Source organism: Pan paniscus, chromosome 20 (assembly GCF_029289425.2).
Source record: "Pan paniscus chromosome 20, NHGRI_mPanPan1-v2.0_pri, whole genome shotgun sequence".
Classification (NCBI taxonomy): Eukaryota; Metazoa; Chordata; class Mammalia; order Primates; family Hominidae; genus Pan; species Pan paniscus.
The window spans coordinates 43,288,723-43,306,763 of record NC_073269.2 but is presented as its reverse complement, the minus strand read 5'-3'; the positions used below and the strand labels follow the sequence as shown (position 1 = coordinate 43,306,763).

Below are 18,041 nucleotides of genomic sequence, written 5' to 3'. Positions count from 1 at the left end.
ACACTATATGTAACTTTTATTGAAAAAAATTCATGTATCTGTGGACTTGCGTAGTTCAAACCTGTGTTGTTCAGGCTCAACTACAATTTATATTCTCTCTCATCAATTGTGCAATGAGTCTCTGATCTTCCAGTCTTGTCCATTCCCAAATGTTATGTATGTTTTGAAAATAATCTTTCTTAAGTAATATATATATTTCAGTTTTTTATTTTGAAATTATTATAGATTCATAAGGAGTTAGAAAATATAGTACAAAGAGTTCCCCCATAAATTCCAGTTTACTGTGGTACGTGATTCTTTTTAGTGATTCTTGAATTCAGTTTGCTGACATTTTGTTGGGAATGTTTGCATTTAAATTCATGAGAGATATTGGCCTGTAGTTTTTGTTTTTTTTGTTGTTGTTGTTATTGCTGTGTCTGATTTTGACATTGGAGTAATACTGGGCTTAAAAATATTAGTTTGGAAGTGTTTCTCTTTTATTTTCTGGAAGAGATTATGTAAAAATGACACATTCTTTGTAAGTTCGATAGAATTCTTTGGTAAAAGCTGGGTATGGTGATATGTGTCTGTAGTGGCAGCTACTCAGGAGGCTGAGGCAGGAGGATCGCTTGAGCCCAGGAGTTCGAGGCTGCAGTGACCGATGATCACGCCACTGCTCTTCAGCCTGGACGACAGAGCAAGATCGTGTCTCAAAAAAAAAAATTAAAAAGAAAAAAAAAGAATTATCTGGTAGAACTATCTGGCCTAGAGGTTTCTTTTTCAGGAGGTTTTAAATTATTAATTTAAATTAATTTAATGGTCATAAGATGGTTTATCTTATCCATTTTCAAAAGTTTGAGTTTTGGTAGTTTGTGATGTTTGAGGAATTGGCTTATTTTTTTCTAAGTTATTGAATTTATTAGCTTGGAGTGTTTATTTTTCTCATTGTATTTTAAATGGCTGCTGCATCTATAATGATATTTACTGTTTTATTCCTAATATTGGTGTCTTTTTATCTTTGCTAGTCTGGTTGACTAATAGACCAGTGAATTTATCGGTTTTATTATTTTGTTCTCTAATAACTGGATTGTGTTACAGTGATTTTTCTCTCTATCTTTTGTTTTCAGTTTTGTTGATTTCTACTTTTTATTATTTAGTTCCTTCTGCTTGCTTTTGAGTTCTTTTGCTCTTCTTTTTCTATTTATTTATTTATTTATTTATTTATTTATTTTTGAGACAGGGTCTGGCTCTGTTGCCCAGGCTGGAGTGCAGTGGTGCCATCTCAGCTCACTGCATCCTCTGCCCTCCCAGGCTCAAGTGATTCTCCTGCCTCAGCCTCCCAAATAGCTGGGACCACTATTTGGGAAGCGCACACTACTACACCTGGCTAATTTTTGTATTATTGATGGAGTTGGGGTTTTGCCCTGTTTCCCAGGCTGATCTCGAACTCCTGGGCTGAAGCAATCCTCCCACTTCGGCCTCCCAAAGTGTTGGGATTACAGGAGTGAGCCACCATGTCTGGCCTCTTTTTCTAGTTTTTTGAGGTAGAAGCTTACATTATTGATTTGTAGCTTTTTCCCTTTTCTAATGTAATCCTTTAGTACTATAAATTTCCCACTCAGCCTTGCTTTACCTGCATCCCACAGATTTTGATAGGTTGTATTTTTACTGTCTATACATAGAACTCTATGTATTTTAAATATTATTTTGGCGATATCTTGTTTGACCTGTGGGTCATTAAAGAAGAGTGCTGTTAATTTTCAAATATTTTGTGGGTTTTTTAGGTTGTTTTTGTTTGTTATTTTTTAATTTGCTTGGAGATTTTGTCTGTTTTGTTTCTGTTATTAATTTTTGTTTGATTCCCTTGTGGAACATACTTTGTATTGTTGTAATTCTTGTAAACTTGTTGAGGTTTGTTTGACAGCCTAGGGTATGGTTATCATGCTCACTTTTCTATGGGTGCTTGAAAAGAATGTGCATTCTGCTGTTGTTTGTTGCAGCTGCCTTTTCTATAACCTTGATGATGTCCTGTCTAGTATTTTGATAAATTGCTAAGGTGAGGGAGGGGTATTCAAGTCCCTAGTATACTTTCTTTAAATGTATACACCTCCATGTGGTAATAGGCATTCCTTTCATTGTGCAATTCCAAGTTAGATTTTTTAATTTGGAGGATCATGTATTTTGTTTTCAAAAAGCATTTTATTATGAAAAAATTTAAATGTATGCAAAAGTAAAGATAATAGTATAAAGATCCCTTTCACCGATTGTCCCTGTCACCCAGTTTCAGTCGTCATCAACATTCTGCCTTTTTTTTTTTTTTTTTTTGAGATGGAGTCTCACTCTGTTGCCTCTGCTGGAGTGCAGTGGCACGACCTCAGCTCACTGTAATCTCCACCTCCTGGGTTCAAGTGATTCTCATGCCTCAGCCTCCTGGGTAGCTGGGATGATAGGTGTGTGCCACCACACCCAGCTAATTTTTGTATTTTTTGGTAGAGATGAGATTTCTCCATGTTGGCCAGGCTGGTCTCAAACCCCCAACCTCAAGCAATCCACTTGCCTCGGCCTCCCAAAGTGCTGGGATTACAGGTGTGAGCCACCACACCTGGCCCATTCTGCCATTCTTACTTTATCTGAAACCGCCTCCCATTCAGCAGCTAGATTATTTTAAAGCAAATCTCAAACACCATGTTTTGTCTAAAAATACCTTGATATGTATCTCAGAGAGATATGAATTCCCTTTTTCCTTTGTGTTTAGCATAACCAGTAAGCTAATGTCACACAACAAAATAACAGTAATTCCTTGATATCATCTAATACCCACCATTTGCATTTCTCTAAATTGTCAGAAATATTTTTTTAAGATTGGTTCATTTTAATTAGTGAAAGTCCACAAGTTGCATTTGGTTAGTATGGCTCTTAAGTCTCTATTAATAAAGAAAATATTCCCTTCCATGTCCATTCTCTTGTAATTAATTTTTTGAAGAAGTAGGCCATTTGCTACCTTCTGAATTTAGCTGATGTCTTGGTCTTCATATTGTTTAGTATGTTTCACTCTCCTTCCCACTCCTGTGAATGGCTTGTTAGATCTGGAGACTTGATGAGATAGGGGTTTGAATTTTATTTTTTGGCAAGAATACTTCTTAAGTAGTGTAATGAAATTAATTACTATGCCATGTGGGCAGGCACATGAGAGCTGGTTTGTGGATGCTGATGTTACTAGCTGATCTATCCATTGTACGCTTCCCTTCAGCCTTTCAACTGAAACATTCCAACAGCCATTAATGATTATTGTCTAAATCTGTTATTTCATTAGTAGTTATACATGGTGGTATTTTAATTTTATCCTAACTTCTTTATTTATTAGCTAGAATCATTCTATAAAAAACTTTTCCAACCAGGTAAAGTAGCTCATGCCAGTAATCCCAGCACTTTGGGAGGCCGAGGCAGGTAGATCGTGAGGTCAGGAGATCGAGACCATCCTGGCCAGCATGGTGAAACGCTGTCTCTATTAAAAATACAAAAATTAGCCTGGTGTGGTGGCGTGCGACTGTAATCCCAGCTACTCGGGAGTCTGAGGCAGAGAATGGCTTGAATCCGGGAGGTGGAGGTTGCGGTGAACCGAGATCGCACCACTGCACTCTAGCCTGGGCGACAGAGTGAGACTTTTGTCTAAAAAAAAAAAAAAAAGAACTTTTCCTCACCAGCTGTTTGGTTATCCTGTAATACAGAACTTAAAAAAAAATTTACATGTAAATCTGATTACCTTAATTACCATTACTGAAAGTAAAAATTCCATACTTTGACCAAACTGTTTTTCCTATACTGCTTTTCTGACACATCAGACAGACTTCTCTCCCTTTATATAAACCTGTTTGCTGTTCCCTAAACTCATGGTGTATTTTTCTATCTCTACACCTTATATTCTTGTCTTTTCTGGGCATTGTCCCCCTCACCCCATATTCTGGGTTACACTTTGTATCTTCCAAGTTAAATTCCTCAACTCTACGGAATGTCAACTTACTCCCTCACGTAAAATGTACTTTTTGTTCCTTTGGGCCCTCAGTGTGTTCCACATAAGGCATCTACTTTTCAACACCTTAATGAATTTGTTATGTCTTCTTTTTTAAAAAACTTCAGTCTAATTTATTTTCCAAGTCTTTTAAGTTGCTAGAAGATTGGGCACATAATTATTTCTGTGTTCCCAGGGCTAGCATAAGGGCTCGTCCTAAATTGATCAGAAAGTATATCGCAGGTCATTCATCCAGTTGCTAGGAAACTAAAACACAGCTTATTTCAATTGCCAGTTTTGAAAAATGAGTAATTGACTGACTATAGTACAAAACAAATAGCAGAAATTCTTGATGGGATTTCTGTGTTCCACAAAATATGTAAAACTAAATATTTAATATGCACATATATAAAATGTTTCTTAGAAATTTCTGGATTATACAGGTGTACACAGTTGTCAAAACTTTAAATGGTAAATTAAAGATTGGTGCATTTAATTGTATGTAAATGTTACTTACAAAAGGTTGATACATTTTACACCCTAGTTCATGATTTGCATTTTGAAGTATTAAGAGAGGCCAGGCGCGGTGGCTTACGCATAATCCCAGCACTTTGGGAGGCCGAAGCGGGTGGATCGCCTGAGGTCAGCAGTTCAAGACCAGCCTGGCCAACATGGCAAAACCCCGTGTCTACTATAAATACAAAAATTAGCCAGGCATGGTGGTGCATTCCTGTAATCCCAGCTACTCAGGAGGCTGAGGTAGGAGAATCTCTTGAACCTGGGAGGCGGAGGTTGCAGTGAGCCAAGATCATACCATTGTACTCCAGCCTGGACAACAGAGCGAGACTCTGTTTCAAAAGAAAAAAAAAATGAAGTATTAGGAAGAAGTGTGATGTCATCTGCAACTTACTTTGAAATGTACAAAGAAGCAAGATGGATAGATAAAAGAATGGCTTAGATGTATGATAAAGCAAGTAAAGTGTTAATGATTGATCCTAGGTGGTAGGTATACATTTCTTACTGCACAATTATTTTAAATTGTCAGTATGTTTGAAAATTTTCATAATAAAGTATTAGAGAAATGGGAGTGAGTTTTTAAAAAGAGAATGTAAATTTAAAACAACAAGACCTGTATTCCATATTCCTAAATATAGTCTCTCCAACCCTCTAAGCTAACTGTGCACATTGAACAGGAATGTGCCCTTACAGGGATCAGTGTCCTTCAGGGACGTGGCTATCGATTTCAGCAGAGAGGAATGGCGGCACCTGGACCCTTCTCAGAGAAACCTGTACCGGGATGTGATGCTGGAGACCTACAGCCACCTGCTCTCAGTAGGTAAGCACAGTCACCTTGGTATCTGAAAGGAGGCCTCACTGAGAGTGTTTTCATTCTCAGTTGATGAGTGCTGTCCGCATCTTAAATAGGTGATGATTTTGTTCTTGATTTGTCTAGGATTCTTTATTTGTTTAGGGCACTCAGAATTTTACCCTGAAAAGTTATGGTTACTTTTCTGAAGAAAAAATCCTCATCAAAGAATAAGAGATTATTGGTTGGGCCCTGAAACACAATTAGCTGGACCCAGACCTTTATCATTTCCCATGAACAGGATATCAAGTTCCTGAAGCAGAGGTGGTCATGTTGCAGCAAGGAAAGGAACCGTGGGCACTGCAGGGTGAGAGGCCACGTCACAGCTGCCCAGGTGAGTGAAGCGAGTGTGAATCCGGTAGATGGGAGATGGGAGGAAATCTCAGCTGTCTTGAGAAACACCAACACCCTTGGAATACTATTAAGATGCTTTTTCTGGAAAGTTCTGAATGTTTTTGTATTGCTTGATGCCCCCTTGGCCTCTCAGATCACTAAATGCATTCTCCCTGGATGACCTTTGTCATTTATTTTTTGTCACAGCCTGGGTCGCAGCCAGGGCTGTGTTGCCCAGGCTGGAGTGCAGTGGCATGATCCCAGCTCACTACAACCCCCGCCTCCTGGGTTCAAGCAATTCTCGTGCCTCAGCCATCCAAGTAACTGGGATTACAGGTGTTTGCCAGCCACCATGCCCAGCTAATCTTTGTACTTTTAGTAGAGGCAGGGTTTCACCATGTTGGCCAGGCTGGTCTCTAACAGCTGACCTCAAGTGATCCACCCGTCTAGGCCTCCCAAAGTGCTGGGATTACAGGCATGAGCTACTGCGCCTGGCCGACCTTTGTCACTTCTGTGTTCTTCTTTGGCTTCGTGGATTCTGAATCATGTGCCAGTCTCCCTCATTAAAGATCTTTCTTGGCCGGGCGCGGTGGCTCACGCCTGTAATCCCAGCACTTTGGGAGGCCGAGGCGGGCAGATCATGAGGTCAGGAGATCGAGACCACGGTGAAACCCCGTCTCTCCTAAAAATACAAAAAATTAGCTGGGTGCCGTGGTGGATGCCTGTAGTCCCAGCTACTCGGGAGGCTGAGGCAGGAGAATGGCATGAACCCGGGAGGCAGAGCTTGCAGTGAGCCGAGATCGCCACTGCACTCCAGCCTGGGCGACAGAGCGAGACTCCGTCTCAAAAAAAAAAAAAAAAAAAAAAAAAAAAAGATCTTTCTTTCTTGGTTATGCTCATTTTCTCTAACATTCTTCTTTTCCCCTACATTCCCCATAGTCCTAGAGTCTTTCTTTAACCTTCACGCATTCACGGATCTGCTTTCTTTCAAAGTTACTCTGTGTCACCCACTCCCACTCCTGCTAGTCACTTTTATTTCTTTTCTTTTTTCTTTTTTTTCTTTATTTCTTTATTTTATTTTTTTTTTTTTACTGTGAGATGCCTCAGAGCTTTCTGTCCAATCACCCTCTCTTTTTGTTTTCTGCAGAGGAGTGGCCATGAAATTTCTTACTTCTTCCCAGTCCTTCATGCCTGGATAAACTGATGACTTGGGGGTCACTGTTACTTAATCTTTGGGATTATCTTTCTGCTGTCTTTAACATAATTAATCACCCTTCCTGACCTTTTTTCTTGATGTTGCTTGAGTGATTCCACATTGACCAGGGTTCGTTTTTTTTGTTGTTTTTGATTGCTTTATTTTTATAGTTTACCTGATGAGGTTTGAGTTTAATCATAGTCTTCAGTTTAAGACACACTATCATCATGAGTCTGGGTCAGGATTCTCTCTTATTTATGTTTTGATTTATTCCTTTTTCTCTTTCCCCCACACCCATTTTTCTGCCTGTCATAAGCTACTGTTTTATATGATGGAAACATTTTTGATTTCATGCATGTTGTAAGTGAATTAAGAGTTTGGATCATTAGTTTATATGAATGATGCTGTGGTATATATAGTGTTTTTTGCCTTACTTTTTCCACATCTGTCCATGGTGTTATCTGTTCATTTAGTTTATTTCCTCTAACTGCTGAATTGTTTTCCAGAACATTTCCTATCAACACTGTTACTGCCTTCCTCTTCACGTTACTCACCCTCACCCTTTTCTCTGTGTTCAGCCTGGATGAGTCATTTGTACCATACCCCCTAGCCTCTGCTAGCTGTTCTTTGAACTAAAATCACCTGTTTCTCATTTGAGCAGAGGAGTTTAGGTTCCAGACCTTATAGCACGGAATCTCTGAAGAGGTTTCTTTCCAAATAGAAAGAAAAGGTCATGATGAAAGTGATGTGAGATTCTATTTTATTCTAGAATAATTGTGACAGATTGGTGACAAATAGAGAGCTATCAGCAGAGAAAATAAATATCAAAATGATGTTGCTTTCATCAAGAAAATATTGACAACAAAGAGGCAATACGACTATAAGGATAGTAGAAAAATAATTCATGGGAACCCAAACATCATTTCTCCTCCCAAAAGACCCCATCAATATGCCTCATTTGGAAATGGTTTAAAGCATAATTTAGATTTATACAGTCATAATAAAAATAATCCTTCAAAGAATGTTAAAAAGATTACCAAATGATAAAATGTCTTCCTATAGTAACCATGAGTGTATTCCAACAGGAGAGAAATTATGGGACCATAATCAATGTAGAAAAATCCTCAGTTATAAACAAGTATCCTCTCAACCTCAAAAAATGTATCCTGGGGAGAAAGCTTATGAATGCGCCGAATTTGAAAAGATATTCACCCAGAAGTCACAGCTCAAAGTACACCTGAAAGTTCTTGCAGGAGAAAAGCTCTATGTATGCATTGAATGTGGGAAGGCTTTTGTACAGAAGCCAGAATTTATTATACACCAGAAAACCCATATGAGAGAGAAACCCTTTAAATGCAATGAATGTGGAAAATCCTTTTTTCAAGTGTCGTCCCTCTTCAGGCATCAGAGAATTCATACCGGAGAGAAACTCTATGAATGCAGCCAATGTGGGAAAGGCTTCTCTTATAACTCAGATCTCAGTATACATGAGAAAATTCATACTGGAGAGAGACACCATGAATGCACTGACTGTGGCAAAGCGTTCACACAAAAGTCCACACTCAAGATGCATCAGAAAATCCATACAGGCGAGAGATCCTACATCTGTATTGAATGCGGACAGGCCTTCATCCAGAAGACCCATTTGATTGCACACCGAAGAATTCATACTGGAGAAAAACCATATGAGTGCAGTAACTGTGGCAAATCCTTCATTTCCAAGTCACAACTTCAGGTACATCAACGTATTCACACAAGAGTGAAGCCCTATATATGTACCGAATATGGGAAGGTCTTCAGCAATAATTCCAACCTCATTACACATAAGAAAGTTCAAAGTAGAGAGAAATCTTCCATATGTACTGAGTGTGGGAAGGCCTTTACCTACAGGTCAGAGTTGATTATTCATCAGAGAATTCACACTGGAGAGAAACCTTATGAATGCAGTGACTGTGGAAAAGCCTTCACTCAGAAGTCAGCACTCACAGTGCATCAGAGAATTCATACAGGAGAAAAATCATATATATGCATGAAATGTGGACTGGCCTTCATTCAGAAGGCACACTTGATTGCACATCAAATAATTCATACTGGAGAGAAACCTTATAAATGCAGTCACTGTGGGAAATTGTTTACTTCCAAGTCACAACTCCATGTTCATAAACGAATTCACACAGGAGAAAAGCCCTATATGTGCAATAAATGTGGGAAGGCATTCACGAACCGGTCAAATCTCATTACACATCAGAAAACTCATACAGGAGAGAAATCTTATATATGTTCCAAATGTGGAAAGGCCTTCACCCAGAGGTCAGACTTGATTACACATCAGAGAATCCATACTGGGGAGAAGCCTTATGAATGCAATACTTGTGGAAAAGCCTTTACTCAGAAGTCACACCTCAATATACATCAGAAAATTCACACTGGAGAGAGACAGTATGAATGCCACGAATGTGGGAAAGCCTTCAACCAGAAATCAATACTCATTGTTCATCAGAAAATTCATACAGGAGAGAAACCCTATGTATGCACTGAGTGTGGAAGAGCTTTCATCCGCAAGTCAAACTTTATTACTCATCAAAGAATTCATACTGGAGAGAAGCCTTATGAATGCAGTGACTGTGGGAAGTCCTTTACCTCCAAGTCTCAGCTCCTGGTGCATCAGCCAATTCACACAGGAGAGAAACCCTATGTGTGTGCCGAGTGCGGGAAGGCCTTTAGTGGCAGGTCAAATCTCAGTAAGCACCAGAAAACTCATACCGGAGAAAAGCCCTACATTTGTTCTGAATGTGGGAAGACCTTTCGACAGAAGTCAGAGTTGATTACACATCACAGAATTCATACTGGAGAGAAACCGTATGAGTGCAGTGACTGTGGGAAGTCTTTCACTAAAAAATCACAGCTCCAAGTGCATCAACGAATTCACACTGGAGAGAAGCCTTACGTGTGTGCTGAGTGTGGGAAGGCCTTTACTGACAGGTCCAATTTGAATAAACATCAGACAACACACACTGGAGACAAACCCTACAAGTGTGGCATCTGTGGGAAAGGCTTCGTTCAGAAATCAGTGTTCAGCGTCCATCAGAGCAGCCACACTTGAGAGAAACAGTGTGAGAAAACCCCCCTGAGGGTTGGGTCTGATTGTACACTGTTGCATGCATGCAGCAGAAAAATATGTATATTATTGTAAATAGAAATGACCACGTCAGAATGTCACACATGGCTGTTCTGGAGAGGGCCTCTGAGAAGGCACTGAATGAGGCGAGGGACCCTTCCTACATTGTCACCATCCCCAGTAAACCTTGGGTCATTATTCATACTGACAAGGAACCGAGTCAATTTGGTGAATAGGAAAAGCCTTCTCATGAAAACTACAATAGAATACTGTTACCAAATTCTTCCTAAGAAAGATCGTATTATGTTAATGATAATCCTGTTTATTGTGGATTAGGTATAGTGCCAACAAATTGAATGATAAAACAACATAATACGTAGTTATTTTGATAGTGATGAATCCTAAGTTATGTGAGTTGTTCGTTGTGGAACACATTGTGTAACAGACTCCTGGGTGTTTTTCTTTCTCATTCGAATCTACCACAGTTGGTCATATCCAACCCTCATTCAGTATTTCTATCAAGAAAGAGATGCTACAAAAAAAAAAAAAAAGGAAAAACCTTTATGTATACAGATGTAAACCTCAGAATGTATGTTGAGTCCCCACTGTCATCTACCAAGACTTGCACCCCCCTCATTATCTACCATGACTGTCTCTCAGCCTCACAGGCCCTCAGCACTTTGTGTTTTGACCCCCAGCACCGTGTCTTGTGAACTCCCATCACCTTCAAGAAAGCTTCCGAGGTAAGAATTTTATGGTCATCTGGGACAACTTAAATCTCCCTTCTGCTGTCATAGTTCTTCCAACTCAGTTGCCTTTTTTTTTTTTTCGTACTCATCACTGACTTGAAGCTTAGCATCTGGCTTCCTTAAGGATGTGACTTTCATGTAACAGATTAATAACTTATATGAAAACCGACACAACCATATGTTTAGGGCTGGAAAGGGCCATGACGCCTGGCCATTTTTCCTGTTTTACCTTACTCTTATGTGTGTCACACTTCATCAATTCCGGAAACAGTTTCTGGAGATCTCCTCATTACCTCTTTTACAATCACCTCACTCCAGCATGGTGTCTGTTACCTCTTCCCACTTGTGACAATGTCTAGTAAGGTCCACTGTCCATTCTGTGTGATGACCACTTATTACAACCCTCAGAATAGGGGACAGTGGTGTGCCCCCTGCAATACAATGGTTTCTATCTCCTGATACTTTTATTACACCTCTAGCAGGATGTCTTGTGATCCTCCTTATTGATTTTTCCCTCACAATGATGAACAATTATCTCCCGTTACTCACCTAGCAGTATCTAACTGTCCCTAACACAGCATGTGGGAATGCCCTCAATACGGTGGATGCTGTTAACTTTCTTCCTTCCCCTCAGGCAATGGCGGTGACTTACAATGAACCATAATGTCCACATTTCCCAACTGTATTTTGGAGCCTCTTCTGTCCCCTTCTTTCTAGGACCTCAGTTAAAAAAAAAAAAAAAACTAGCCCAATGTCTGTTGATGCCCATTAATCACTAACACAGTGTCTGACCCCTCCATTAAATTTTGATGGTATCTCTTGGCTCCCCGTTGTCCCGTTAACCCAATGTCTGCTGATTCCCAATTTCCCACATTGCTTCATGAGGTTCCTTAGTCACCCTTGGCTACTGTACTTCCCCCAAGATTGCATCTCCATGTTTGCATGGTCATGATCCCTGGAAGATGGTGATGAGGATGAGGTCCCAGCCTCATAGACCTTTTCCTCTGAGTTCCCCCCAAGGCACAATGGAATGATGGACCCAGGGTGGGCCAGGGATGATCTGGAGATCTCAGGAGACCACAAGCTGGGCTTCCTGTCTACTACATGAGTATGGTGTGAGCAGAACAGTGAAAGCTGTCTATGTTGGTTCAAATTCTGGTGCCAACACTGATCCACTTAGGGACCCTCAGCCTGCCCAGAAACCTCCTCTGGGCCTCAATTGTCTCACTTGTGAAATGGGATTATGGGAGAATGAAGTGAGTTTTTTTGGGTCACATGATGGATGGGATCCAAGCCAGCAGGGCCCAATGACAGCATCCTGTTAATATTAGTCATCAGTCAACATAAGCATCTGACTATCCTCTGTATGCCCAAGCCTCATGAAAGGCAACAATTTATTGTAAATGACTTTTGATTATTTCTCTTACATATTTATTGTGACAATATTATAATACTTACGTATATGTATATGCATATACCCGTATATACGGAAGGCTTTATTTTTTAGAGTAGTTTTAGGTTCAAAGCAAAATTGGGTAGAAATTACAGAGGTTTCCCATATATCCCCTAATCCACATATGCATAGCCTCCCACATTATCAGCATTCCTCTCACAGTAGTATATTTGTTACAATTGGTGAACCTCCACTGACACTCATTATCACCCCAAGTCTATAGGTTATATTAGGGTTCATCCTTGGTGTAACACCATAGAATGTGTCTTGTACTTTCTGCTTGTTGGAACAAGTGGATCATGGCATGTTTCCACTGTTATACACAGAGTAGTTTCACTGCCCTAAAAATCCTCTGTGTTCTGCCTGTCATCCCTTCATCTCCTCTAACCCTGGCAACATTTTTTCTGTCTCCATAGTTTCACCTTTGATCTTTTATATCATATAGTTGAAATCATACAGTGTGTAGCCTTTTCAAATTGACTTCTTTCACTTAGTAATGTGGATTTCAGTTTCCTCCATGTCTTTTCATGGCTTGATAATGCATTTCTTTTTAGAGCCAAATTATGTTCCATTGTCTGGATGTTTATTTATTCACCTACTGAAGGACTGTTGGATGCTTCCTTTTGGCAATTATGAGGAAAGCTGTTATAAATATCTGTGCAGGCTTTTTGTGTGGACATAACTGAAATATTTTTAAAGTTATATTTATTGAGGTATAATTTACATTCAGTAATAGTCACACTTTTTAGTGTAGAGTTCTGAGTTTTGACAGTTGTATCTAATCATGCAATCAACACCACAATCAAGATAGAGAACAGGTCCCTCACTTCCCTAATTTCTTTCTTATCCCTTTTTAGTCCCTTTTCCCACTCCCAGCCCTTGGCAATCACCAGTCTGTTTCTGTCTCTATAGTTCTGCCTTTTCCATAATATTGTATAAGTGGAGTCCTTGTGTGTGTGTGTGTGTGTGTGTGTGTGTTTTGTATGTGTATGTATATCTCCTTTTGAGTCGGAGTGCTTTCATTTAATGTGATGTATCTGAGATTCATCCATATGGTTCTATGAAAAACAAATGAAAAATAAGGTGATGAAAAGATGCTCAACACCTTTAATTATCAGGAAAATGTAAATCAAACCACAATGAGATACTACTATAGAATGGCTTTTAGAATGGCTAAAAATGAAAATGTGCCATAAATTGGCAAGAATACAGACCAATGGAAATTTTCATGCATTGCTTGTAGGATTGTAAAATGGTCTGTCCACTATGCACAAAAGTTTGGCAGCTTCTTATACTATTAACCATACATTTATCATATGACTCAGCAACTCCACACTTAGGTATTTACCCTAGATGAAAGAAAAATTCTGTTTACATGAAAACCTATACTCAGATGTTCACAGCAATTGTATAATTGCCCAAATTAGGAAGTAACACAAATGTACAGCAGTGGATGAGTGATTAAACAAATTGTGTACACCAATACTATGGAGGGCTGCTCAGACATAAAGAAATGATTTATTGACACTTACTACAACATGGATGAATCTCAAAAGTGCTGTTGTATTTTACCATGTGATAACTTGAATTACATTTGACAAAAGATTTATAAGTGTAAATAACTAGATTTATATATTTTAATTTTATATGTGCCTGTCATTACATACTATAGAAAATTGTGTCTACAGTATGTTATATAGCATATTGTAATATTTATTACTGTATATTCCTTATGACAATAAAATAGTTTGTATTTTATATAATAGTACCTGTTTTATAGTATATGTTTTATTTTATATGATTACCTAATTTTAATATTTTACATATCAAACTTTCACATAATATTTTGGTTATTTCTACTTTCACGTAGTTGCATTTAATGTTTGTAGTGTAAAGATATAACTACAATAAAAGAGGCCAGAGAGTCTGCAGTTGGAGTTAGTCAACATTTTTATTTGTCAGGCATCTCAATTCTGGCTGTTTTAACATCAAGGATCTTTTCTCTGGCTTTGGGCCTTTGCACTGACTGTTCTGAGAGTACTCTGCTTCTCCAGTGCCCGTGCATCTTGCTTTCCTCTTCCACCTTTGGAGTGCCTCCATCCCCATCTTATCCTGCCATCGAAGTAACACATCTGTAGAGCTCACTTGCTGCTCCCTTATTTTGTGTGATATTTGCATTGCAAATACTATTACTATCTGACCTGATTCAGTATTCCTTTTTTTGGTTTCTCATCCCTCTTCCCCACTGGACCATCAGCCTCATGAGACCCAGACTTTGTCTGTCCTGTTTCTGCTGTATACCAGGCACCCAGCACGGTGCCAGCTCAAAGCAGATGCTCAGTACAAGCTTGTTAAATGGATGAATGAATAATAGCAATAATATCGAGGTTGACCAGATGCCCCACACAGATTGGTAACGTGTGAGGAAGTTGGTGGGGTGGGTTCGGGTTCTCTAATTCAAGATTTAATGCCTCCTCCCACCATGGTCCAGCACACCCAGCTGTAACTCCATGTCAGGGCAGTACCAAACTGAGTATCCTACCTACATACATTCCACACTGTTTACAAGATCTAACTTAGCCTCCTCCTGGTCACAGTGGCAGGCCACATAGAGGGGGAAAGGGGCAGGAGTGGGGGATCCATAGGCAGGGGGCCACTCCCATCAGCATCTACCCTGGCACTTTCTATCCTGCACCCCATTGTCAGTGTCACCTGCCCCACCTCCTCCACTGGAGCAGCCACTGGAAAATATAGAACCCCAGGAGCAAGAGGAATGTGGCAGGGCTGAGGGTTCTGGGGCTCAGGCACCTTGTTGGATAATGGATGTGATGCAGTGTGGCAGACATTGACCCCGTGGCCAAAGTCAGCTTAAAGCCAAGGTTGTCATGGACACTTCCCATAATGCCAGGATGAATCACACCCTCCACCCTCAGCTCTCAAATGGGCTGCTAGTGCCAATGTGACTATTTTTTATTTTTATTTTTTTTGAGATGGAGTCTCACTCTGTTGCCAGGCTGGAGTGCAGTGGTGTGATCTTGGCTCACTGCAACCTCTGCCTCCCGGGTTCAAGTGATTGTCCTGCCTCAGCCTCCGAGTAGCTGGGATTACAGGCACCCACCACCACACCCAGCTAATTTTTTGTATTTTTAGTAGAGATGGGGTTTCACCATGTTGGCCAGGATGGTCTCAATCTCCTGACCTCATAATTTGCCCACCTCGGCCACCCAAAGCATTGGGATTACAGGCCTGAGCCACCTCGCCCAACCCAGTGTGACTATTTATGGTATATCCTACACCTCCCCACCACACTCTACTCCACATTCCTCATACCATACCATACCGTACACCATGCCATAGCATACCACTTACAGTTTTACTTAATTCTATAATTATATTGTTTCTATTAATGGTTTTAAATATAATCAACACAATTATACTTTATAACAAATATCAGAATCCTTGTCATTATTATATGCCTCTAAATTATTAAGATATCATAAATAACAACATATCAATTCTGATGCTAAGAAATCCTCTGTCTCTGCTAGTTTCTGCCACCTTCAGGTGTTTGTATTATATAAACACAGTAGTCCCACCCCGGGCTGATGTTTTCCACCCTCTGTGAAATCAGCACAATTAGGTTACATCCTTAGTGATTTTGTTATGGAGTTATTTTAATATTTATTATAACAAGGAATGCTGCTATTAAAACAAAAAATTGTGTTCTCTGTTTACATTTGTGAAATAGGACAATATAAGAAGCACATTAGTACAATCATTTGAGTTATATTAAGTTTGTGCCTATAATAAATGCCAATCCTGAAAACCCATGGTGTGTTCTATTATATTGCGGAAAATGGGCACATTTACAATACAGCGTTGACTGTTGCAATGGTCTAAATTTGTGCCTTCCCCCACCACATTTACATATTGAAATCAGTTTCCCATTGAGATAATATTAAGAGATGGAGTCTTTGGTAGGTGATTAGGTCATGAGGGCTTTGCTTTCAGGAATGCAATTCATGGCCTTACAAAAGAGGGCCAAGGGAGTTTCTTTTCCTTTCTGCCATGCGAGAACACAGCAAGTAGTCACCATCTGTGAAGCAGACAACTCTCACCAGACGCTGAATGAATGTGTTGGCATCTTGATCTTGGACTTTTCAGCCACCAGAACTGTGAGCATTAAATTTGTCTTCTTTATAAATCCCCCAGCCTAGGGATTTTGTTATAGCATCCCAAACAGACTAGGACAACCATATTAATTATCTATCGCTATGTGTAACATATTACTCAAAACTTAGTGGCGTGACATAATAATAAACACTTATTCTCCTACATACTCTCTGAGGACTGGAAATCTAGGCACAGTTTAGCTAGGTGGTTCTGGCTCAGGAACTCTCATGAGGTTGCAATCAGGATGTTGGCTAGAATTGTAGTCATCTGAAGGCTAACTGGGGCTAATTGGATCTGATTCTAAGCTCACGTGACTATGAGCAGAAGGTGAAAGGCCTCAGTTTCTCACCACATGGAACCCACCATAAGAATACTTGAGTGTGTTCACCACATAGTGAAGGTATTGGTTACAGTGGTCAGTCTATTTATCGTGAAAGAAGACTCTATGGAGTTTGAATACCAGGAGATAAGATTGATTGAGGGCAATCTTGGAGGCTGGCTACCACACTGACATTGTGGTCATTTGCATTTATATTACCATTATCATTGCAATTGATACCACTGTTGACTAATGACAATCTCGTAACCCAGAGGGAAATAGTCCGCACATTATAAGGTATTTGTGAAGCATAAATGATGTGGTACCCAGTACACAGTGCTGATTGTGATGACAATAATGATGACAGCAAATTTTAGTTAAGTGTTTAATGTGCACCAGGCCATGTTCTAGGTTCATTCAGTCCTCCTAATGCTTGAGATGAGCACAATTATTATACTCGTTTCCCACACAAAGAATGTGTCACAGAGGAATAAAGGAATTTTCCAAGATCACAAAATTTCTAACTAGCACAGGGAAATTCAAACCCGGGCTGGCCAACTAAAGAGTCCATTCTATTAACCCCTATGCAATGCTGCATCTGAAAGGCCATCATTAGTGTGATCACTCCCAGGCTTGGTTATAGTGTAATCATGCTGTAGTTATAAAGTAATACAGTAGTAATAGTGTAGCCATAATACTTCTCCTGAGAAGGCTGGCTATTCCTGCATCCCCGCGCCATAGGAAGAGGACATTGTTAACATCATCATTATTATCATTATTTTAATATTATAACTCTGCCTATTATAACAATGACGAACACTTAAATCTTTCCATGATATGGCTTTATGTCTTCACTTATTCTCCTGGGAGTCTTTCCCTAAGACTTATAAACTTAAAATCCTAAGCCACTCCCCAACTGAATGGACCCCCTTGTGGCCAAGGGGACCCCAGAAAACTCCTTTTTTTTGTTTTTGAGACAGAGTTTTGCTCGTTGCCCAGACTGGAGTGCAGTGGCACAATCTCGGCTCACTGAAACCACTGCCTCCGAGGTTCAAGGGATTCTCCTGCCTCAGCCTCTGGAGTAGCTGGGACTACAGGCATGCGCCACCACACTCAGCTAATTTTGTATTTTTAGTAGAGACGGGGTTTCTCCATGTTGGTCAGGCTGGTCTTGAACTGCCGACCTCAGGTGATCTGGCTGCCTCAGCCTCCCAAAGTGCTGGGATTACAGGTGTAAAGCCACCGCGCCCAGCCTCCAGAAAACTCTTAAATACTTAGTTCCCAGCCATGACAGGATGGAAGGTTAGACAGGCCTTATTATACCCCTCTCTTTTGTGGTTTAAATAT

The 18,041-nt window shown here is 39.9% G+C and overlaps 1 protein-coding gene across 6 annotated transcripts in view; it reads left to right on the top strand.

Annotated features, from left to right (window-relative positions):
• Window positions 1-18,041, top strand: part of ZNF585A (zinc finger protein 585A) — a 65,989-nt gene that overhangs the window by 11,099 nt on the left and 36,849 nt on the right. For 4 of the 6 annotated variants that reach the window (XM_034946702.2, XM_034946704.2, XM_057300540.2 and 1 more), the window contains 3 exons: window positions 5,198-5,324; window positions 5,596-5,688; window positions 7,968-13,970. In XM_034946702.2, the coding sequence (XP_034802593.1) occupies window positions 5,198-5,324; window positions 5,596-5,688; window positions 7,968-9,985 (2,238 nt within the window). In that variant the 3' untranslated portion in view covers window positions 9,986-13,970. Of the gene's footprint in view, window positions 1-5,197; window positions 5,325-5,595; window positions 5,689-7,967; window positions 13,971-18,041 lie in introns of those variants that run through there. The other 2 variants (XR_008955037.2, XR_010110884.1) reach the window with 1 other exon arrangement.